At 45.4% G+C, this 25,113-nt stretch overlaps 1 protein-coding gene across 2 annotated transcripts in view; it reads left to right on the plus strand.

Moving 5' to 3' along the window:
• Positions 1 to 25,113, plus strand: part of EEIG1 (estrogen-induced osteoclastogenesis regulator 1) — a 45,589-nt gene that overhangs the window by 5,281 nt on the left and 15,195 nt on the right. For both annotated transcript variants that reach the window (XM_077835827.1, XM_077835828.1), the window contains exons 3-4: positions 21,928 to 22,048; positions 22,410 to 22,439. In XM_077835827.1, coding sequence (XP_077691953.1) covers positions 21,928 to 22,048; positions 22,410 to 22,439 — 151 coding nt within the window. The remainder of the gene's footprint in view (positions 1 to 21,927; positions 22,049 to 22,409; positions 22,440 to 25,113) is intronic.

Consider the following 25,113-nt stretch of genomic DNA (forward strand, 5'->3'; position numbering starts at 1 on the left):
GGATCAGCTCAATCTTCTAGCCACTTGCAGGTGGAAGTGGACCTCCCCGAGGCTACATGATCAGCCAGTAGCACCAAGAAACCCAAAAGGGACAGGAAGGCTGCACACTGACATGAGAAGTTGAGGGCTAATGAGTTATTCAAAATACAGACAACATCACCACAGCATTGTCTGAGTTGTGTGATAGCCAAATGCCCCTTATCCAGGTGCTGATGTTGGCTATCCGTTCAGAAAGCTGGGGGACAGTGCTGTCTGCCTCTGATGTAAAGGAGCTGCAGTACCAGGTGTCATCCACCTATGGCTGACACTTTAGCCCATGTGGTTTCACTGGCTCTCCAGTAGCGTCATACTGGTGTTGAATATTATAAGGGAGAGGATTGAGCTTTTAGGGAATCTGCAGCTGATAACTCTTGAGGTGGAATGCTTGTCCATAATTATCTGGGTTCTGCAAGAACTGAGCCATTTCAGGGCATTTCCATTCGTCCGTGGAGGTGGAAAATCTCATGCACTTAACCATTTATCTGTTCTGTTAAGTTCAGTTGATGATGATCATAGTTTTGGCTGGTGTAGCATATTAGTTTGGTTTCCTCTGTGCCTCCAGCAAAGTGGTCCCCAAACTGTGGGGCACGCCCCCCTAGCAGGGAATGAAGGAACATTTGGGGGCGTAGTGGGGCCCAGGCCAACCCCTATGGGGGGGTGGGGAGGGAGTGCCCCCTAGCCCTACTCTGCCCCAGCTTTGCTCCAGCCTCAGCCCCTGGCTCTGGACACAGCTCCAGCCACAGCTCTGGCCCATCTGCAGCTCTGCTGCTGGACACAGCCCCGGCTTCGGACATGGCTCCAGCTTCTGCTCCGGGCTCCAGCCATGGCCCCGCTCCTGGCCACAGCACCTGCCCACGGCTCTGAGGGGTGGGGCATGATCAGAGCCCATTATGGGTAAGGTAGGATATGACCTAAAAAGTTTGGGGACCACTGCTCTAGCGCTTGAACTCTAGCTTAGGCCAGGGAACTAGTTTTTTTCCACTTTCTTTCTTCCACAACTTAACAGCTGCTTATTGGCAAGCTGAAGTGGTGGAGTTGTGATCCGGGAAGAGCTGACCCCGTTAGGGTGGTCTGGCTCATTAGGAGGCTTTTCAGTGCTGTAGGTTGGGCTGAGGAAGTTGCTGATGTGGAGTCTTATGACTTTCAGCTAAGTGCTATAAGAATGTGAGGCCACTTCCTTTGCTGACTGCAGTGTTCACAAACTTTACCCCAGAGAAAATGAAGGCAAAGTAGCTGGCCTTTGGAGATGCACTTGGTGCAACTGATGGTCCCATGTGAGTTAGGATCTGGCTCTCAGTGTTGCTGTGACTTTCTTTGCTCTTCTGGATGAAGAATGTGTTTTGCTTTAGATCAGTGCTACTCAAAGTATACCGGTGCCGGTCCGTGAGCCATCGGCTGCTGGTCTGCATGCACGTTGGGGGGGAAAAAATTGCAGGTCCCCCCCATCAGAACTCCTTCTCCCAAAGTATACTTGAAGCACTTTACAGCTATCCTTATATGGCACCACTGAAATGCAGCTGTCTCTGGGGTCAAAGGGAATACAGTACACAGCAGAGGGAGATGCTGAAGTTTGGGCAAGAACGTCAGGGAAACCTCTGCTTGTATAAAATGTGCCATGAGATCTTCCATGTCCACACAGAGTAGCCAAGACACTTTTTTTATCAAGGTCTTGTCTGAAAGAGCAAAATGTGGTACATTGCTTACAGTTCTTCAGTGGATGAAGGGCTGTCTCAATCCTGCTGGGATTTAAACCTGTTTCCACATAGTCTAGGTATGTCAGACATTAAGTTTAGGGAATTACACAATCACCTTCCATAGTTAGTCCCTGCCAGCATGAGCAAAATAATTGTCTATAATGATGGGAAAGGATGGGGACTAAATTCTGCTGTAGGTTATTCTCTTGAGATCCCACTGATTTCTGAGGTGCAGGGGTCTAACTGAGGGCAGAATTTGGTTCTAGTTGTAGGGGTAGCTGCTTGTGTAGTAGAGCTTGCTTTATCCCAGCATCTGCAGGAGCATACAGCAGGGTCATTTCTGAAGGGCTCTTGCTGCAGGCATAGCTGGAAGTAAAGGCCTTCCCTGCGTAGAGACAAAAAGCTCTTTATACCACCGAACAACATCACCAGATATAGGAGTTTAGGACAGCTGTGGGTGGAGCTGTGGCAGGGGTCAAGGCTGGGGACGGGAGCAGAGCCGCAGCCAGACTGCAGTGGGGGCCGGCAGCTGAGCCCACGGCCAGATGAAGACCTGCTCCCAGCCTCGGCTCTGGCTGGGAACAGAGCCGAGGCCAGGGGGCGAGGCTGCTGGTGGGGTTGGGGACAGGGCCAGCCATGGGGCAGAGAGCTGGGGATGTGGCTGTGGGTGGGACTGGAGCAGAGATGGGGGCGGGGAGGGGCTGGGTGGCGTGCCTTCCCCACTCCCTGTGGGGGCTGGCCCTGGTTCTGCCACACACACACACCCCAAAGGCCCCACAGTTTGGGAGCCTCTGCTCTAAGAGTTAGAAAACAATATAGAGAGAAACTAGGTTGTATAGACAATAGAGAACAACTGTCTTCATCTGAGGTTTGAAACCCAGTGGAGTCAATGAGGTAGGGAAAATCCAGATAGCAAGATCTATAGAGAAGTCTTTCTCACTGACAGAGGTGAGATGGGAGTGACAGAGGAAACCAGTGCTGGAGAAACCAGGAGGGAGAAATAGAGTAAGACACAATGGCAAACTGTTGTGAGCTAACAGCAAACAGTCAGGTGTGGTGCCGTTCTCCAAGCTACCTTGGAGCTGCTGTGTGTTTACATTACATTTTCTTCATACTTTCTTAGCCTGTGGTTTGTATGCCTGTGGCTCGTACACCTGCGACATCTGACCTAGAGAAACTTCATTCGGAGCTGTTGCCTAATGCTGAGCCAGTCTGTTCCTGTTGTAGGTCACAGTTGCAGAATTCTGTTAACCTTTTGCAAAACAATGTTAAAACTTTCCTGCTCTGGGGGCTGTATCCTGTTATCTAACGATAGTCCTGTAGACGCCATAGCTCTGACTTCCTGTCCTGCCTAGTGCCTCGGAAATAGGGTTCTGTGGCAGAAGATGGAGTGTGACTTTATTCTCTGTAACTGACATGCCGTGGAAAGCTCCAGTAGACGTGTTGGGACAGGGATCACATTACCCCCCCCTTTTCTGATCACTGATCCTGCACCAACCGTTGCTCTGCCAGCTAATACTTACAGCCTTTCCCATATGACTTTGAGCAGCCCATATTTCAAAAATTGCCCACTAGGAATAGGTTTCAGAGTAACAGCCGTGTTAGTCTGTATTCGCAAAAAGAAAAGGAGTTCTTGTGGCACCTTAGAGACTAACCAATTTATTTGAGCATGAGCTTTCGTGAGCTACAGCTCACTTCATCAGATGCATACCGTGGAAACTGCAGCAGACTTTATATATACACAGAGAATATGAAACAATACCTCCTCCCACCCCACTGTCCTGCTGGTAATAGCTTATTAGCAGGACAGTGGGGTGGGAGGAGGTATTGTTTCATATTCTCTGTGTATATATAAAGTCTGCTGCAGTTTCCACGGTATGCATCTGATGAAGTGAGCTGTAGCTCACGAAAGCTCATGCTCAAATAAATTGGTTAGTCTCTAAGGTGCCACAAGAACTCCTTTTCTTTTTGCCACTAGGAATAAATGCTCTACACTAGGGGGGAGGGAACCTGTGGCCCTGTTTAAAAAGTTGCAGTATCCTCTGTCCATTCCATTGTGGATTTAGGCCCAATGCAGGAGGTGAGAGGGGGGCACAGAGCCTGGGAGATAAATCCTCTGAAGGTTTGTAACTACCCTCCTAAATAGAGGGGAAGGAATAACCAGCTTTTGGCTCATCCCTCTTTGTGAGTTGTAATCTGTTTGAGCAATTTGGGACCCTGTGGTTTTGGGGCACATCTGTTGGTATTTTAAGAGGCTAATAGTTGCCCATCAAACTGTTCTAGTACCGGTTTCTAGATATATACCAGGGAGGCTTATATTTTATTGCAGGAAATTGCATCTGCTATTTCAGAGTATTTTGGGAAAGAACACCCACTTCTGCTCTTCGAAATCAGAAACCACTCTCCCTTCCCGGCAAGTCTAAACATTGGCATGTGTGTTTGGAGCACCTCAGGCATCCAGGCTCCCTGCCTGCTTGACTGGAGAGGATCATGTTTGTGGGAGGATGAAGATGGCTATGTCTGGATATACAATCTCCTGTATCTAACAGGATTCATTCAGCGTGCTTCCTTGTGGCTGCATTGCTGTATGGCATTGGAAAATTGGGTTTTTAAGCTCCTTTGAGGTGGATAAAAATTGTAGCTTTGATGGCTCATCGCATACTGGCCCATGATCTTATTGGGTCTATCCTGGACCCTTAATCTGGTAATGCTGTTTTTATTTGGTATGGGCCTAGGACCTCAGACCAGTAATTTAACTGTTACTGTGAGAGGTGTCAGTGCCTTGTCCCACCCTAGGACATCTGATTTAGAGAAACTCCCTTTCTTTTCCTGCTGACTTTTGCTCTTTGCCCATGTCTTACTCTGTGCACCTGCTGGAAGGCATAGTGTATATCACTGTTATCACTGAGTCAGGAGTTAATGTCTTCGGTACTATACAGCTGGGCTTTGAATCTCATTTTAGTGGTTTGGTTTGAAAGGCACTTCCCACTAGACAAACAGTTGCACTTGTGTTCAGAGGAGGAACAACGTTGTTGTTCTTTATCTGTAGCCTGTTGATGAGCAAGGAATTGTTCTGCTGGAGCTAAATTTGCTGATTTCCGTGAAAGTCTTTGTTTTCCTATGCTTCTTGTGGGGTCACCCCTTCTAGATGTGTTGATGTGGCTGAGCTGAGGAAAAAATGAGGGAAATGAGATGGGATATGGAAGTGAGGAGAGGGAATGAAAAGGAAGCACAAGGAGACTTGAGGTCCCTTTTGGTAAAGATCCACATTAAGAAACATTTTGCCTCTCTTGCCCTTCCCTCCTTTAGAAACTCAGCTGCCTGCATTTTGTGCTTCTCAGAGATAAAGTGTCTTATTAGTGAGTGATTCCTTGCCCTCAGTGTCTGTGGGACCATTGCAGCTCTGGGACTGACTACCTCAGCCCTGTGTCTGTCTTGCCAGCTACCAGTCCATATGGGGAGAGGTGATGATGAAGGGAAAGCTGCGTTAGGGTCCTGCCACCATAGCACCTCCCTCTGTATCACACTCCCACTGCCCTAGTGGGCTGAGAGGCAAGGGGCTGAAGTCAGATCCTCCATGTGCCAGGAAGCAGAGACTGCCTTGGGCCTTATCTCCTGGCCCTGAAGCTAATTGAAAGGATGTTGGCTGTGCTGAGGGTAGGTGCACACTGGACCTGCTCTAAAATAATCTGGCTCTAGTCTGCAGCCTAAGAGAGAGGCTAGGATTGTTGGTAGCTTGTCTGTAGCTGTTAATCAACAGGAAGTCCTCTCTCAAAATAGAGTGGAAGTGGGTTTGTGTTGTGCGAAGATTAAACATATCACTTTCACTTTAAGAATAAAACTACAGAAGAAACACAACACAAATATTTCAAAAAGAAAAGGAGTACTTGTGGTACCTTAGAGACTAACCAATTTATTTGAGCATGAGCTTTCAGGCTGTAGCTCACGAAAGCTCATGCTCAAATAAATTGGTTAGTCTCTAAGGTGCCACAAGTACTCCTTTTCTTTTTGCGAATACAGACTAACACAGCTGTTACTCTGAAACAAATATTTCAGTAGTATTTCTCTAATGGGAATCTGATAAGTGACTGACTATTTCTGCTTTAATCAGTAGAGACCCCCCTAGCCCACATGCTGGGATGAAAGATTCTCTCTAGTGTATGCCTAGGTGTGTACTTGCACTGTAGTAGGAAGAGGCTTGATGTGTGACACACCCCCTCATTTCAGTTCTGTAGCTGGAGTGTACTTTATGGGTAAGACTGCTACAGGGTTCAGAGGCTAAAATGAAGCTTGACAAGCCGCCTAGAATTGCTTTTCAACTAGCTTGTTTTTCCCTTAGCTTTTTAGCACTTGGGCTGAACTTTCCAGGACTTGGATAATGGCTACAGCCACATTACAACAAAAAAGGGTGTTTGTGTCTTTGGGCTTGGAGGGTGGGCAGAAGAATGGAAGAGCCGGGTGTCCAGGATTTTCAGTGGGTTCACTTCAGAATGGATGGATTTAAATCAACTTTAGTCTTGTTTTGCATTTGTACTTTTCAGTTATTTTCTTAGAGCTGTTGCTTCTCATTACTTGGTAACCATTAAAATGTTGATTTGCAACTAAATAGAGCCTTTGCACTAAATTTGTTGTTAGTTTTTGCTAATCAGAATTCACTATTTACACACTTATTTAAGTGTTTCTATAGCTTAACATACATGTATTCCAATTCTTAACTTTAATCCTTTGTGTTATGGTAGACAATGGTGAATGATGGGTTTCTTATTTACTGGATAATCTTTTTTTTTTTTTAATTTACTTGTGACTTGTGTCAAGCTGCATTTGGATGGAAACTGGAATTCAATTAAATTCACACACACAATGGTTTTTATTAGTTAAATAAATCTACCTAAAATGTGCTGGGTACATAAGGGAAAAAAGTATGTATCAAAATACGTCTTGTGTTTAAAACTGATTTATTAAACAAAGGAAGTATCTGTAGTTAGTGAATTGAACTGATTGGTTCTGGTGACCGTGTTCTTTGAGATTTTAGAACTAGTAGATCTCATTTTCTCAGACTTCATTTTTCTTCAAAAAATTGGAAGAGGGAAAATGAGACTTCCTGCTCTTTCAGCTCCCAGTCCATTTCTGAACTTCGAATGAACTAGTCATTGAACTAAACTAGCTGAAAAACTGAAATGAAGAAAAATAGCCTCTTCTGCAGCTGCAGAAAAGTCTACTGCTGTCAAAACCTGGTTTAGCACTTCAGCAAACTGTGGTAGCTGATGCTTAACCAGTGACTTCCACCAGTTCAGTGGTTTGATTCTTTACAAGTTTGCTGTTCCAAGTTTCATTTGTTTGAATATTTTTTATTTAACTTAAAATTATTTTAATACATTAACATTTTAATGTAGTAATTTAAGAATTTTAATAGATTAATTTTTAATATAAATTGTCATAATTTCAAATATAATTTTAACTAGGTTTATTTTTAAAAAATAGTGTTTAAATTAAATTTTTAAAATCTGACTGAAATCAAAAGACATTTTTATTTTTATCCACACTGCTTCCCTTTGGTGTCTTTTCTTCATCCCTGCAGACATTCTTCTCCTTATTCTGGCTGTCTTCTTGCTGTCCTCCTCCTCCTGTGTTTTCTTTGTACTTCTCCTGATCCATCTTTGTGTCCTGCTAAATTCAAGGGCAGAATTTAAGGTGCTCGTAGTGCATTGATCTTTCCAGGGTCATTCCTAGTGTCCCTCAGTACTAGAAACAGGCAATAGCTAGGCTTAGGAATGTAGAAATTGCATGTACCGGATCAGACCGGGGCCAGTTTGATCAGGTATCCTGATTCCAGCAGTGGCCTCTACCAAATGCTTCAAAGGAAGGTTGCAAGAAATAGAACTTTACTGTAGACAGTTATGGAATCACCTGTCCGTAGGCAAAGATTATTCCTAATCCCCATCAGTCAGATTGGTTTATGCCCTGAAGCATGTGGGCTTTTATGTTTTCATTCGTACTCCAGTAACATTGAGTGGCTTCATGTGTGTAAATGTCCAATCCAACACTACTTTAGTCACAACCTCAGTGCTACCCTGTGTGGTAGTGGGTTCCACAGGCTAATTATACATTTGTGTGGAAAACCTATTTCTGCTTATTGGAAGGCTGCAAATCTAAAGCCAATTTCATTGAATGTCCCCTTGCTCTTGTATTCAAAGAGTGAGTGACTAGCTGTGCCCGATACACCTTGTCTATGCTGTTCTCTCCACAGATCAGCCTCTAAGACAGCAACATTGGGAGTGACAGTTCTGCCTTATGTGTTTGTGGAGTTGTCAAGTTTACATGGACAGCAGGGGGAAAAAGTCTTGGTCTATTACTAAGTTTCCTAGGCACTACAGTAATACAAATAATACCCAAGTCCACTTTAAACAAGGAACATTCTGGCCCCGATTCTCTACTACATCTGAGCATAGCTCAGAGACAGAGCAGGGTGGTGGGTCCCTGATCCTCAGTCACTTGGTCCCAGTGGAAGTTAGAGCAGTAGGAGGCTATTCTAACATCTGCCACTGGCATAAGCGCTGTAACAAAGTAGGCATCGCTAAGTGGTCTTAGCAAACTTGAGAATCCAGCCTTCTGTTTCTGCCTAAGCTGTGGCTCATGTGAGGCTACCCTGGTCGTTGTTCCGGGTATGGCCTGAGAACCATACCTGTGAAACGACAGCGTCCTGCCTCCTAGATTGTGCAGAATAAGACTGTTATTGGCGTGAGCTGCAGGGGATGCTAAATATGCTTGCTGTGTGTAGCTTCTGTTTGAGTATGCCGAAGTGACAAGGACACCGTGCAAGCCTGCTGCCCTAGAACCCTTTACATCTTGCAAATGACTTCCCCTATGAGTGAACAGGAGAAGCCTTTGTGCGGATAAACTCTCACAGCTAGCAGCATTAATAAGGATGCCTGAAGATCACCTGGTACTAGGAAACCTTCAGAAAAGTGTTAAGTCTAGAAATAGATTTCTGCAGCTTGAGATCTGATACCAGCCAGGAACACCAGTGACTGTTGTAGGGCTGTAAATGGGTGTTGGCGTGCAGTGTGAACAAGCGTCCTGCGGATGGGGTAGAAAGGTGCTGCTGATTGGAGACTGTTCTCATTTGAACTGTGGTGTGGACTCTGACCGTGCACTTGGGCACCACTTGAGAGTGACTCAGGATGGAACATGCCCAGGAATATCAGGGTGTTCCCTCCGGACTGCTTTTAATAACCCTGGGTTTGATTTCAGGCTCATAATGCTGATACGTCCTGCATTAAAGACTTGAGCCAAATCAGTGGCTGTTGAAACCCATTGTGTTGGTGGAATTACACCAGAGGTGAGCTTGGCCTTTTTGTGTGTGCTTCTTGGTTTTTCTTAATTTCTGAGCTCTGTTCATGTACAGAGAGCTTTTTCTTGTATATCTGGTGACGTAACAGCAACATCTTGTATGCTGCGTAATAGGAATACGATCAGATTTTTTCCCTGTTGGACTCTCCCTTGCAGCGTTTCTTCAGCAGGAACTGAGTTTAGTCAGCAAGAAACTGACCCCTAGAGCATCTCCAAGTGATCGCTGTATTTATGAAACTTTTTATTCATCCCACAAACTTTGTCCAGGCTGTTCATAGCTAATGCTTACTAAATAATCTGTACAGCTTGCGGAACTGGGAAATCAGCACATCTTTATTTTTGGATCCCCTCTTTGCTACTAGCAAAAAATTGCTAATAGAAGATCTGCTCTGAAAACGGAGATTTAATCCACTTTGTCCATATTAAGCACATATACAGGGTCAACTTGTAAAGCCGGGGTAGCCAAACTTACTGTCCGTCTGAGCCACATACGACAGTCTTCAGAAGTTCAAGAGCTGGGTCACACCTGCTGGGAGCCAGGGGTTGGGGCTTCGGTCCTGCTGGAGCCCCGGCAGGTGTGCCCTACAAGGCCTAAGCCCTGAGACCCCCGCTCCCCACTGGGCATAAGCCTCTACCGCACCACCCCACTGCAAGGAACAGGTCCTGAGCTTCCCCCACTCCCGCCATCTAGTGGGTGGGGAATGTGGGGAGGGGACCCATGGTAGGCTCCGTGAGCTGCACTTTAATGGTAAAAGAGCTGCATGTGGCTCGCAAGCCACAGTTTGGTCACCCCTGTTATAGAGCCCCAGATGAACAGCTTCAAACCCTTTCCCCTGGTCTTATCCTACTTAGATCATGATTTACCGAAAGATAAGTCGGTGACAGAGGGGAGATGAGAATCCAGGAGTTCTGACCCCTAGAGTGTGTCTTCGCTGCAGAATAATTTGGGCTTTTACTTAGGTGTTGCCCCAAACCCTTCTGTCCATGCCCCAAACCCTTTCACCCAAGTTTGGTGCTTTAAACTCTGGTTAGCTGGCCTGGTGAGTGTATAGGCTAGATCTTGTGTGCCCCTTTCACTGAGGCTGGTAACCCCCCCCCCCCCAACTTTTCAGTGAGGACACAGGCTAAGTCACGCAAGTGCAGATAGTCCTCCAGCGCCTTCCCACAGTTCCCCCCATGTGCCCAGAAGGACAGACCAATTTAACCACCGTTCACTAGGAAGGTAGTGTAGAGCAGTTCAGCTTACCGCAGCACACAAGAACATGGAATATGCTCCCCAGAAGTCCTAGCAACACACAGGTATGTGCAGCACCAGTGAGGACACAGTAAATCAAGTGTGGCTTAGCCGTGTGGCTGTGCCCACCTAGGCTAAACTAATCTGAATGATCTGACCTGTGTGCCAGTCACTGGAGTTAACGGTGCAGCAAAGACCCTAATTCCTTGCTCTCACCAGCATAGTCCATCTGAATTTGCTTATAGGAGAGTAGTAACTTGGTTTGGGAGCACAGTAGGCAAATTCTTCTTAGGCTGGTTGGAGCTGTTGCAGTAGCTATCAGAACAATGGGAGTGGGAGAAGGGGGTAGTGTTTCAGTAGACGGTGATCAGAATTCAAAAAGGTGTATTTACCTGTGTTTAAGATACACATCTTTCATAGACTTGTATCTCAGTAACTGAGTGTCACCCGCCCAGCAGCTCTCATTAGTCATATCTTCTCTGGGACTGCAGCGTAAGCTCAGTTTGACTGACTCTTCTATTCTTGTGATATTTCTGCTTCTGGCACGTATTCCTGGCCTCTGGCCAAAAGCAGTTCTCGTTGTTTCTGTAGATGTGGCAATAAGACCTTGGGTTTGCATTTTTACTTCATGTTGGTCTTTGGTTCTTCTTTTATATGTCGGTCTTTACCCTCCCTCCTCCCCCCATAGCCTTTGTCTTTCCTTCCTGTGTTATCTGATATTTTCATTAATGACTTGGATACTGGAGTGGAGACTAGGCTTATAAAACTTGTGCATGACACCAGCCTGAGAGGAGTTGCAAGCACTATGGAGAACAGGATTAGCATTACAAATGACCTTGACAAATTAGAGAATTTGTCTGAATCCTTAAGATCTCTTTCTACTGTCTCTTCCCTTAAATCCTAATAGATGTTTTGTGCCTATAGGAAGGCCTATAAACACCTTTTTCTATAGGGTTTAACTATCGGCTGTAAGGTTTTTTGACTTATAGCAAACATCATATTGAAAGTGCTGGCATCTTAGCATATTTCACTTCTAAGCCAGGGGTTCTCAAACTGCATTGCACCGCGACCCCCTTCTGACAACAAAAATTACTACATGACCCCGGGGGGGGGACACAACTGAAACCTGTCTTCCCAGGTGGGGAGCCAAAGCCTAAGGGATTCAGTCCCAGGCAGGGGGCCTGTAACCTGAGCCCTGTTGCCCAAGGTTGAAATCCTTTGGCTTCGGCCCCGGGCAGTGGGGCTCGGGCTTTGGCCCCAGACCCCAGCAAGTCCAAGCCAGCCCTGGTGACCCCTTTAAAACAGTGTCACCACCCACTTTGGGGTCCCGACCCACAGTTTGCCAACCGCTGTTCTAAGCTGATTTTCTTTCAGCAGTTTTAGTTCCTAGATGCTATGAGCAGTTGAGGATATTTTCTTACGGTTTGTACCTCTGATTTCAGGGGCAGAGAATGTACTGCAGGGTGTGTTAAGGGTGTTTGGAGCTTGTAGAATGACCGTGCGATATCCTATGGAGTGTACTGGAGGCCATTTACTTAAGAAAGGGGTGTTTTGTGTGGGGTGCAGGGTTGTGTTAATATGCCTTTCAGTTTGGCTTCCTGACAGTAGGATTTTTTTCTCAGTTTGGACAAGCAAAATTAAATTATTTTCCACCAAATAAGGTGCTAACGTACAGTTAGAAACTCCGTACGTATACATTTGTAACTAGGGGTGAATGCCCTGGAGTTCGCTTTTCTATTAAGTGTAGCTGCAATCCCAAATCCCATATTAGAAATATCACTCCCCTGACTTGAAACAATTTATCCTTCCTCAGTACTAATGACCGTTTTAGAGAGTAGTAATTTTTCAGTAAAATGTCATACTTAAGATTGACTTTCCTCATTTAAATAAAATTGAGGCAGCAAAGGACCTCCTTCCTACACAGAGCAATGGCAGAAGTAGGTGCTTCATTACCTTTCCAGGGGATTTCTCGGTCTGTTCTTATTGTGCTATGTTCTGTCACCTTCTCTCTGGTTCTGTTGGTTTCTGCTCTAGTTCTTTTCCTTCACCTGCCTTTCCCAACTCTGGCACTACTTGCTTCATCTGGTTCCATAGAGAAGTTTGATCATGACTGTTGTCCATCTCACTTTCTCAGCTGTCACTTCAGTTCTCTTGGGTAACTCCTTTCGTATTCAGCTTCCACTAAACCTTATTCCTGCATTCATCCCTTCTCCAGTTAAATGAATATCACCCAGACTGTTCTGCTTATTTAAACTGCGGTAAATCAAAGCTCGCTTTCTGCTTCAATTTCCTTTTAAATCCCACTGAACAGCAGAAGAAATAGAACCATCCCAGGGATGGGGGAGAATTAAGTAAGTAACTTTTGTAAAGCACTTTGAAAATGTATTTGTCATACTGTGTAATTTGCCTTGATCCCAAAAGGGCTATTGTAGCTTGTTGAGCAATCAGGTTTAGCATTTGTGTTGTCTGTGGGTGATTTGCTTTAAAGACAAGACATTTGTAGCCTGGCATTAATATGAATGACTGAATGGACAGTGGTGGGTTTTTAGGGGATGTGAGTAGGCATGTTAATGTACGTATGTGACTGCAGTTAATGTATGTATGCAGCAGGAGTAAATGGGTTTCGGAATTCAGGAGAGAGTGAGTTTTGTGAGTAGGTGGATGTGGTGACCCATATGAGTGAACTATTTACTTGAAACATTTTTTCATGGAACACCCAAATACTGCTTTTCTCAAACAATAAACATTTGCTTACTGAGTCTTCTCTGAGTAACAAGGGTTTATTTACATCATCTGTCTCTGAACCATTCTTTTTCTACCATATCTGTTAACAACTAGCCCATAACAGCCAGCTCTTGTTAGTCTGAGAATACTGGGGTTTTCAGGGAAAGAAGCATGTAGATGTGAACAGCTGACATTCAGCTATTTAGTTTGGCTATTGTTTTAATGAGTGACATAAGCTCGGTCGTAACTGAATGATATCAGTGTGAGTCATTGAGTAGCTAGTATCCTTTCTGTTCAAGAAAGACAAGCTCTGGATATAAATGGCTTTTACCATTTAGACACGTACACGTTGCTGTATTCTGGGCTTCATCACCTTAGATTTCTTACCACATCATGTATCCAGTGTTTTTCTCTAGATGCATCTGATGAAGTGAGCTGTAGCTCACGAAAGCTCATGCTCAAATAAATTGGTTAGTCTCTAAGGTGCCACAAGTACTCCTTTTCTTTTCTCTAGTCAGTGGCATCTCTCAGACTCCTGGAAAGTTCAACAAAACTTTATCACAAAGCACTTAAAAATTTGTTGGCCTCAACTTGCTTTCTTTCACTCATCTCCTCTTCCCAAACACGGACATATCTATTCTCGTGGAAGAAGACGGCCCCACAAAGTAGTCCTCTTCAAACCACGATCCCCAGAACAGTTTCCTTCCCAATTGAGAAACACGTGCAAGTGAAAGGAGGGAATTCCTGCCATCTTGTACTGCTCCAGGTGTACATGTTTGTTTTCACTCATAGGTCCTTTATATGGCTGTCCCATGGCTTGCTGCACAGATATCAATCTGTTTAATGAGTGTCTGTCTCTACAAACTTAATTGATTGAATTTTATCCAGAAGTTGGAGGCATAATAAATCCACAGGAAACAAGCATGTGGCAAAGTGATCTGGAGGTAGAGCAGTGAGAATTCAATACATGCACTTGGAAGGTTCTGCACTGAAAAGCATAAATGCCCTACGTGCAGGGAGAGGAAGCAAACTGCACAGACAGAACAGCAGAATTGGGGTCCGGCATGAGAAACCGATGTGATGGGTGCAGCTATTCAATTAAAATTAATCTTGTCCTGGTGTTACCATAGCTGCTGTATGAAGAGGATGGTATCAGGTTTGGGGAGGTGGCCATGTGAGGCTGCAGTCACTAGTCCAGTGATTTTGAAAAGTTTTGAGAACCCCAGGTCTAATGATATACAGTACAGCTTGGGCTGTTTCTTTTTAATCAACATAAGAAGAAAAATCTTGGTGCTGTACAACCGGTGTCTAGGAATCTATTCACTCACCACTGCCATGGTCTGCTGTGCAGCTGCGTCTGGGGCTTAACACAGCGGCCATTTTACACCGAAAAACTATGTAGTGTAAGGTGTGACCTGTGTGAGTAACAACTTTAGCTGAAACTATGAGGAAATGTAAGAAGGCAGAATGTAACCACCCAGTCTTTGTCAGATCGCTGGGGTTAACTCCCAGAATGCATCCAAGAAGTGCTGTGTCCTCATTAATGGCCACAGGTGGTGAGGACCTCTTTGTATCTCCTCCTAACACTGTGCTCAAATACTGTTGCATACTGAGTCATCAGCATCCCTTCTTCCTGTAGGTTTCAGAGTAACAGCCGTGTTAATCTGTATTCGCAAAAAGAAAAGGAGTACTTGTGGCACCTTAGAGACTAACCAATTTATTTGAGCATGAGCTTTTGTGAGCTCAAATAAATTGGTTAGTCTCTAAGGTGCCACAAGTACTCCTTTTCTTCTTCCTGTAGTACATGGCTGCTCTTCAAAAGTGTGTAATCCAGCTGCTAGCCCTGCTTCCTGAGAGCTGAACACCTACGCAGGTATTCCCAGTTTTGGAACACGTGCGAAGACCATTTATTGGCTTGTTTCTACCTTTTCCCTAAAATCTTAGAATGGATGGGGCAAGAGAAAGACAGGCTAATCAGTATTAATTGGTGTTCCCTAAGAAATACCTCTGTGCCTACCTCCCTCTCAATCCTTTGGTGAGTTTAGGGACACACCTGAGGACTTAAAAGCTGGGACGTGAGTGAGTCTGGGATGGAGAGAGAGTCTGATTACTCTGGAATGCTAATGGCCACTTTCTCCATTTGGTACAGTAGCAGGTCTAGCAAGTTTAGTTTCTGACAAACAAGGTGGTTGGGATTTTTTTGTACATTTTTAAATAGTTCTAACTCACCCTGGACTGAAAAAAGAAAAGGAGTACTTGTGGCACCTTAGAGATTAACAGATTTATTTGAGCATAAGCTTTCGTGAGCTATAGCCGATGAAGTGAGCTGTAGCTCACAAAAGCTTATGCTCAAATAAATTTGTTAGTCTGTATCCACAAAAAGAAAAAGGAGGACTTGTGGCACCTTAGAGACTAACACTGCTGCTACTCTGAACCATGATCTGAGTACATTGCAGCTGATTCAGGTGCGTGCAGGCTGCTCTGCAGTGGGCAAAGGAGTGCCAACCTCAGCTTCCTGCTCAGAGGCTGCCTCTTAGTGCACCAGCTACTGATGGTGTAGCTTGTTTGCTGCTGACTTCTTGCCATTTCCTTGCACAGAAACCCGATAGCAAGTGTCAGAGCTGCAGGGTTTCCTCTCGTAATGGCTGCACTGTAGTAAAGACATCCCCTGTTGTCACTGTCTGGACACCCTTTGGACCATAACACTCAACCCACCTAGGGCCAGATGTAGGACACTGGCTTTCTTTTACATGTTCAGAGACACTTTTTAAAGAATTCAATAGTCAAGATAAGTGTGAAATCATCTGGGGTCACATCTATTTTACAAAACTTTCACTAAGTTTGTAATGAGGTCTAGGGTTTGATAGCTGTGGGACAGGTGTAAATTTGGATGTCTAGTCAATAGCCTGCCTGTGCATTAAGCCATTGCAGACACCATAGCATCATGAGACCTCGTTAGCACCTAAAATTTTTTTTTCCAGAGCTGCTAATGGGTTACACTACAGCTATAACTGAGTCAGGGAACAAAAGTGATCACCTGACCAAGTTATGTAGTCCTATGTTAGAGCATAAATGAGACCTAACAGTATTCCTGAAACAGATTAAAACCCTGGACTGTCTCATGCTTTAGCCTGGTTACTGAGATGCAGTTGGATCCCATCTACAGTACAGCTTTTGACGGTGTCTGTAGCAGGGTCTTCTGGTTCCGCTTTTAGCCTTCGTGAGATTGTGAAGGATTTAAATGTAGGCATCAGCCTCCAGGAATAGCTCCTGAAACTCATAAAATTTTTCCTTTCAGCTCTGGGGAATGCCTTTGCCCTAGCTCTCTTGGTCTTGTTGTACCAACCATCTTCACTCCAGAGGAAGAGAGATGGGAGGAGAAACCTGGAAGATGGCAAATGGTACAATGGCTGCTCCAACCAATCCGTCACGTTTATCATAGGAATCCAAGCCGGGAATTGGCTGGCTGACCTCTTTAAAACAGTGTCACTAGCTTGATCTGACTTGGGGCTGGAAGGGTAATGTTTGCAGTGCAATAACTGAATGAAGTGGTGAACCAGTAAACAGGGCACAGAGTACCATCTGCTGTGGGCATGCAGGCGGATTAATGCTGCTCAGAGTTGCTGACACAGATCCACATCTTAGAAAGGGTTTCAAACTGGGAGCAGTTGCAAGAGGACGCTAATGACTATGAGCATCACGGATAATAAAGCTCTGCTCCTAAATTTGAAAGGTGAGAGAGCTAAATAAGGAACCCGACTCATAGGGGAAATACTGGCACACAGTATGTAACATAACAGTGTGATAGTTGGCTATCTGCCATTTCTGCTTTTGAGTGTAAAGCTTCTCGCCCTTTAGTGCAAAACGTGTTGCACTATTGAAATGTCTGTTATAAGAAAGCTATCTTTTTCTTAAGTGTTTGTGCAAGGAAAATAATATAACACTTCCCAAAAAGACCACAGAATAATAATTGGGGAAAATCAAAGACAACTGTTTTCACTAGCAATGTAGTTACTACTTCAGGATTCAAGTCAATGTGAAACTCAATTTTTCTTTAATAATCAAAGGTCTGACAGGGTGAAAATTCTTCTCCATTGGTGCGCATGTTGGGATGTGTGGCTGGGCATGCTTTGGAGAGACCAGAGTCTGTCTATGATCTGTTTGGGAGTTTAGGTATTTTTCTGGTTAGCTGTTACTCATATGCAGGACAAGAAACTTCACTGATTCAAAGACAGCATTTATTCCACACACGGCCTTTTCTGAATGTCCTTTTTAGCCATCTTGCAGTCATGGTTGGTTTTGTGGCTTGCTATAATAGTGCTGTTCTGTGCTTGGCAGATGTGCAAGTAAATCATGCTTGGTAACTATCTCTACTGCTGAATCTGAAACGCTTTCCACCTTCCAACTCTAAGCCCCTAGGTAGGCAAATCTGTACAAGATCTGGCCCAAAGAGAACCTTTGAGGTCTCATGATCACCTTGCCTTCTTGTATATCCTGACGTGCTGGTAGGCTGATGGGATGTCCCTGTCTGTCCTTCCAACCACATAGTGCTCTAGTGCATTGTGGCACCCCTTTGTCACATTGCACTATGGCTCTCGGTGGGGTAGACCACTGGCTGAAAGGATGCAGAGGTCTATCCCATTGACCATCCAGGGAGTCAGGGATATGTTAAATGGACAAGTTGGGAATTTGAAGTCCCTAAAGAAGCCCTTTCTTTAGACTCAGGTCTTCCACACATTCTGCAAAGAACTGGCATTTATTCTATGGGCTTGGTTAGGTTTCCATTGTGAGAATGGTATAATTACTCTTTCCAGGCTAAGTATATACAGTTTTTATAAAACTTACTCTGTTCAGGGTCAGAGCTTAGCTGGCAAAGGCTCAGGTTTCTGGGGATGTAGAACAGAGCAGACTGCAATAGACAGTTACTAATATAAAACCTCTGAAGACCCAGTGGTGAGTCTACACCTTTGTCCAGGCGTTGGTCTGATCTATTTCTGGCTCCTCAAGTATAGAGTAAGGTTTAAAATTGGACACATCTGTTTTAGGCTCTTAATTTTGCATGACTCTGTGATTAGGGTTGTGAGAGACATCTCCCTCCTCATCTCCTGGCCACACTTCTGCCATCTCACTGGTTTTTGTGTGTGATGTTTTCTAATTGTACACCTGGGAGTGTCCCAGAGCTAAATACAAAACTCTGGGCTTCATTCAAGGCCACCTTTAAAACATGCTCCCCTGTAATTATCTGCCCAATGATAACTTGATCCCAGGAAATGGGCAGACAAGGTCTGCCACTTCAGCAAACACCAGCCTATCTGAGCTGTTCAAAATTATTCTTTTTTCCTAGAAGAAGTCAGCTTTAACCATTCACTGTGCCCCTTACTGTCTCCTGTGTAATGATTTTTAAGGACTTTCTCATCTGTCAGCATTGGCCTTTTCCACCATTACACACAACACTTTTTTCCAAAACCAAAAACCTTCTAATCTCTTCTACACTACTCAATGATGGGAACTGAGCACAAGGTGTAAAACATTTGAAACTACAGAATACATAGGGTTCATAATAAATAGAATGACTTCAGCCAATGGCTGGATCAATCCCCAACACAGATAATACTGCTAACAACTATTTAGTATTGCACAACATTCCTTGTGGCCCAGTCAGTACGGGCATCACTTTTTGACGTAAGTCCCCTCAAGACGTGTTTCTTGTATGTCAGCATCTCCTGGTCGAACGTTAGTGATGGGGTTGGTTCGACTTGATCATTCCACTGCTATGTGACAAATACAAATTACAGGTAAGAAAACTAATCTGTACATTCCAACAGCAAATCTTGCCAAAGGAAAATGTCTGAGGCTCCTTACAAATCTGTGAATGCTGACACATGAAAGCGTAGTCATTCAAAATGTTTGGGCTGGTGAGCTTTTACGTGTGCAACTACTTACATGATACAGATTTATTGGTACCAAGAAATCATTAAGCCTAAATAGTAAGAAAATCCATTCCTCCTTTTACCTGCTTTTAGGGCCCAAGTTCAGGCTTTGTCTTCTGCACAAATTGTGTTAGTTACATGCTGCCTAACATTCTGCCCTTTGAAAAGAAGTGAGGAAACCCTGTAGTGTTGCTGCGGCAAAATGTCTGCCCCAATTCCAGGTGGGTGAAATGATTGCTTTGCATACTGTCCGTAAAGCACTTAATTTGAATGCAAGGATGCTTAATTTTCCCATCTGTAAAATGGGATAATGCCCACCTACTTAACAGTGGGGCATGAGAGTTAATGTTTAAAGCACTTTGACTTCCTTGGATGAAGTGTGAGGGTACATTGTATGACATTTTTCTCAGATTGTCTCATCTGTGCTAGTTCTGTATGTGACTCTCCTGAGGCAGACAGGATTCTCTTCTTTTGTTCTATATCTTAATTCCCCAAGTTGTCTCATGGCCTTTCATTCACTGCTTTGAACATGGGCGCCTCTTTGCCTTGATGTTTCCAAGGCTTCTACCAATCCCAAATGCCTGCCTTGGATCGCTGAAGCATGTATGACATTTTATGTGTATTTTTGGCCTGCCTGGACTCCTTTCTGATCCCATGTCCAGAGAATTTTCCTCCTGAGCTCTCAGCATGTGTGCTACCTGCCATTAGAGCAGGTTTATGGCATCACATCTGAAGTTCTTTGACTCATTCTTCCCTCCTCTCCCTTTTTTAAAAAAACAGCAGTTCTCTCAACTTGGCTGGTGCTAAGGAATGCTTTATTGTGGGGGAAAAAAACCTTGTAGTCTCCTCCGAGAGCAGTATCACTTTTGGTCCCAAGGCGTGGAGCAGTGGTTTGAGCACAGAGTAGGAGCCAGGAACTCCTGAGATCTAATCTTACGTAAGACGCTAGGATCCCTCTGTGACTTTGAGAAAATCACAGCCTGTCTGTTTTCCCATCTGTAAAAGGGGATGATAAGGGAGGATTCAGTATTTTTGAGCTAGTAGTAACCACCCTATTCTAGCTCGCTGCTGGATTCACCTGAACCCGTTTATACAAGCCACAGGAACGAGAGGCTTGTTGACTTCACTTTGAAGTGTGGGCCAGGCAATCCGGAGATAGAAACAGTATTGGAGAGGTTTTCAGGCTGGTGTTGAAGGTATTTCTTCCTCACACCTCTGATCTCATTATCTTGTATTATGCCTGGGTGCTATGGTTGGGGACAGGGATTGCTTTTAATAACTAAAGTACAGAGTATATCTGGTTCCCTCATTCCTTTCTCTCTTGCGCTGTGCTAGGAGAGGGAGGAGATAATCCCTATATTAAGAGTGCCTACTAATGGCAAAATCCCTTGTCAAAGATTCATTGTCCCCCACCCCAAATACCCTGAGAATTTAATTGGCTCAAGGCGGAGGCCTGAGCTGGAAATAGATCAGGCCAGGCTTCCCGGTGTGCAGAGGGACAGTTGGTAATGTGAGCATCGCGCGTAGCCCCAGGCGCCCTCTCTGCACGGATATTCAAACCCAACCACCGTGCTCACGCGCACCACCCCCCAAAAAGAGGATTTGTTCCAAACCTCCCCTTCCCCTCGCCTGCTTCCTTTCAGGCTTTGCAGAGGCAGGAATCTCAATCCGAAGTCCCTGTAAGTTAAAATAGAGGCAATTCTCTTGTTGCCTCCATTTCTCTCCCTTCCATTTCTTTCTGTGGCTCAGGCTACAGTAACTCGATTTAAACACCTTTTACCATGTCTTGCAGTGCTTGGATTAGGTAGAGGGCTTGGATGGCTGGTTTCCCCCATTCCCAGACTCTCCCGGGTACAGGTTCTCCCCTCCCCAGCACCATCTTTCTCTTGGACGGGGCCAGCCTCTGTTGCAGCTGCAGTGCAAACCAGGAGCACAGGATCTTTAGCTGGCATGGTCCCAGTCTGTTGTTTCCCTGCTTTCTGTGCGTATGGTGGTGGTCTGCTTGCAGTGCCTCTGGCCTCTAAATGGCTCTCAACTTTTCCAGACTCCTGTACCCCTTTCAGGAGTCTGATTTGTCTTGTGTACCCCCAAGTTTCAGCTCCCTTAAAAACTACTTGCTTACAAAATCAGACCTAGAAATACAAAAGTGTCACAGCCACACTACTACTGAAACATGACTGACTTTCTCATTTTTACCATATAATTATAAAATCAATTGGACTATAAATATTGTACTTACCTTTCAGTGTATAGAGTGTAAAGCAGTATAAACAAGCCATTGTTATGAAATTTTAGTTTGTGCTGACTTCACTAGTGCTTTTTATGTAGCTTGTTGTAAAACTAGGCAAGTATCTAGATGAGTTGATGTACCCCTTGGAAGACCTGTGTATACCCCCAGGGGTATGTGTACCCCTGGTTTGAGAATCCCTGCTCTAAGGCTGCTGTGTTCACTGGAACCCAGCGTGAGAGCAGAGTTGCCATGCAGAGAACCCTGTGTAGGTCGTGTGCTTGCCTTGTAAGATATGTGGTTAAATTTGAGTCCAGGGCCGTGCACTGGCCTAGCCAGCAGGATGGTCTAGAAACCAGTTCTTAAACTTGATTCTAACAGAGTTTAGCCCCATTCACAAGGGACAGCCAATCAACTGAACAGGTTTAGCTGGAAATGCTTAAAACACTGTCCCCAAATTCTGTTTAAAGCTCAGTGTAGAGGAGCTGTGTAGTCTAGTGTGCAATTTGGATTGGACCCTGTCTGCTGCTCAGGGGAATTGTCTTTGGCACCTAAATAACCAGAACTGTATGTGATTTCTGGCTGACATTGATTGAAATGTCATGCAGATGGAGCTTTGCAGACCAGGCATCTCTTCACAATAGAGGTTTTGCAGTTGGGATTGGCTTGATCTGCTTTGTACCTTCCTTTCAGGCTGCTTTTTCTTTTTTCTTGTTTTTCCCTCCATAGAGAGGAGGTGCAGGAGAACTGTGTCCACTGGAAGAAGAAATTCACCTTTGTGTGTAAAATGAGTGCCAATCCTGCCACTGGCCTCCTGGATCCCTGCATCTGCCGAGTGTCTGTGCGTAAGGTGAGTACCCAGCCTCCACCTCTGATGCGGGAGCATCCCCAGCAGCTGGATGTATTGGTATAGCTTCGTGGCTGCCTTGTCTTGGAGGTGTGAGAGGATGCATGGATATTGAATGGTAATCAGAAGCTTTATGCTTGGGCTAGTTGAATGGAAATAGTCAGAGCCCTTCCCTCACACGTCCACCCCCACCCTCCTGCAATGTTGTTTGTAGGGGAGACGAGGGAGGTGGCACCCTGGGTGCCAGGGAGGGGTGAAATCCTGGAGGCCTCTTCCAGCATTGACAGTATGATGAGTTTCCCTTTGTTCCCACAGTAAAGCTGATGGCTCCTTTTCCTGTTTTTCTTCTTGTTTCGCATTATAGGAACTGAAGGGCGGAAAAACCTACTCAAAGGTAAGAGCAAAAGAGCATGCAAAAGGACTAGAATGCTGAGCTGTCCTGTGTTCACTCAGTGCCTCTGGCCTTTCAGCGCTCTGACAAACGGCCAGCGGTGGAATTTCTCAGGAAGCAGGGCTGTGTTTTTGTGTAAAGCAGCCTGAGGAAAGAGCCGTTGGTTGTAGTTGGGGATGAAACTAATTTATTTCCCCTAAAAGGGCAGGACTGTGACTTGCTGGGACAGAATCCAGATCCCATTGAACGTGCGAATTCTAGAGATGGGACTGACCAAAACCACTGACCCGCACATCCTTTAAACTTTGGGGAAGTTCTGAGACAGATGTGAACTCTGCCGCTCGGGGTCATCCCTAATGAACACGAACTCAGAGAATGTAGACTCTGTTACCCTGCGTTCCCCAGAATGCAATAACCAGCTTGGACAGCAGCTAGCTGTGTTAGCTGACTCTTAGAACTGCAGTCTGGAGCTTAGCTTGAAGCTCGTAGTGCAACAAGGCATGTTCATGGAGAGCACTATCATCTTGGAAGGGATGAACAGATTGATCAACAGAGGGGTTTTATTGTGGGACTCATTCCTTTTCTCCTTCTATCAGGCATGATATGCATGACACCCCATGTGCTGCAATAGAGGCAAAGGGCTATGAGTCTCTTCCCTCTTCAGACTGGGTCCTACTGCAGGAAGAAGAGATTGGGTTGGTTTAAGAGTTGCGAATCTGCACGGGGCCCAAAGCCAGCTGCTTGCATGTGAAGGCTCGTCTTTGGCCTATGTGAAATGAGCTGATAGTGTCTGTGCCCCGTGGGCAGGTGTTCTGGTTACATAAAGCCCCATCACAGTTTGCATCAATTGGCACCTTTATTGGCAGGGTCCGAGACCAAGGATGGAATCCGCTTTGGAGGCTCAACAAGGCTCTCACCCTTACATGTGGATTCAGGCCTGTGGGTGGAAGAAGCTGTTGCTGCCCACGCTGTTCCTGTTCTGTGGCTAATTATGACCTCAATCTCCAGGGCTGACCATCTGTTTCTCACTCACTAACTTCACATTTTTTAAAAAGCTGTTCTTCCATTCTATAGAGCTGCTTACCCAGCAAGAGAGCCACGCAGCTGGAGGGAGGGACGTGCATGCAACACCTGGTTAACTGAATACATACATGTCTGTTCCCTTGTTAATCTATGTCCTGAATTTTTCCCTACCACTTGGAGGTGTTGGGTTGGAAGAGCCTCAGAGGGTATGTCATTTCAGAGTTATCCCATGCTTTTACTTGGGTGTTGCCCTAACACTCCCCCATGCACACAGAAACCCCTCTGATCTGAGTTTAGTGGTGCTTTAATTCTGGGGTATCTGGCCCACCCTAGGACACAAGCTAAAGTCCAAGTGCTGTTTTTATTTGGGCTGAGAACCTGCCCACTTAGCAGTGAGGGCGTAAGGTAAACCACTCAAGTGTTGATAATCCTCCAAAGCCTTCCCAGAAGGACAAACAAGTCCTCCTGCAATTTACTGGGAAAATCAGAGCACCTTACTACAACACACAAGAACCATAGGCTCTGCCCCAGAAGTTGTAGCAGTACAGATGTGAGTGCAGCACCACTGAACACAGGAGCTCTGCTAGAGCTTTGCAATGTGGCTGCTCCCGCGGGGCTAGGCTCACCCACACGCCAATCACCCAAGCTAACTCTGCAGTGAAAACCTACCCCAAGATAAGCAGTGGTCTTGTGAGGTGCATTAGAAGGGGGTTGTGGGCGCACACGTTCTATGCGTGAGCAGGTTGCATGCAGATGAACATCCTTCCTAAACTTCAGGGCTTTTCATCTCTTTACAAACTCGTAACTTTGCTCAGTGGAACAAAATCTCCTTGAGCTGTGAGGAGATAGGAGTGGCCCCAAACAACGAAGATATCGCAGGGAGCTCCTGCTGCTAACGAGGACGCCAGACCCTTGCCACCATTCCCCTCCCCCCCCCACCCCAGTTATGCTGCCAAAGTGACTATGAGATACTGAGACTCACTTGCTGATGCTTCCGAGTGGCTTTGTGCACAGGGCAGAAGTTGGGTGTCCATAGACCTTTGGGCTACATATTAATGTCTCTGTGGGAGGGTGTGGGTACCGGAGCTGTTACGGATCAGGGCCAGCAGGATGTGCTGTTGAAGTGGAAACTCTTTTTTCCCTCCCCCTCCTGTTGTCCCTGAACCGGATGGAAATGCCGTCAGCTGGCTGGAAAAATGAGGGAAACTGCTCTGAAAGGTTATAGCTGAGAACATCCTTTCATTAAGGGATCCTTCCTCCTGCAGCTTCTGCCTTCCAGCAGACACCTCCCTGCACTGGGAGTCTGCTTCCTGGAAAAAAAAATTCCTGGTCCCAGTGTGCTGTGTAAAGCTTTGCATCAGTTTATACCCCTGCAGTCATGGGGACCAGTCAGCTGTCTTCTGAGGGAGGGGGCCTGGGGTTTGTGCATTGGATGGTAGGGGGGTTGCGGTTGGTCCGCCCCTGGAGGAGGGTGCTGTGTAATGGTATCTTATTGGTGTATTCATGATTGTGAGCCCAAATCCCCCATTCTGGGGTACATCAGTATTTTAAACAATACTGCTAGCTGCTCCTCTCAACCTTATGGTCCCCCCTAGTGTTTACTTTGACCAGCAGGGAGCCTGGGGTTTACTCTAACCTACTGACATGTGTCAAA

Source organism: Eretmochelys imbricata, chromosome 16, assembly GCF_965152235.1.
Source record: "Eretmochelys imbricata isolate rEreImb1 chromosome 16, rEreImb1.hap1, whole genome shotgun sequence".
Classification (NCBI taxonomy): Eukaryota; Metazoa; Chordata; order Testudines; family Cheloniidae; genus Eretmochelys; species Eretmochelys imbricata.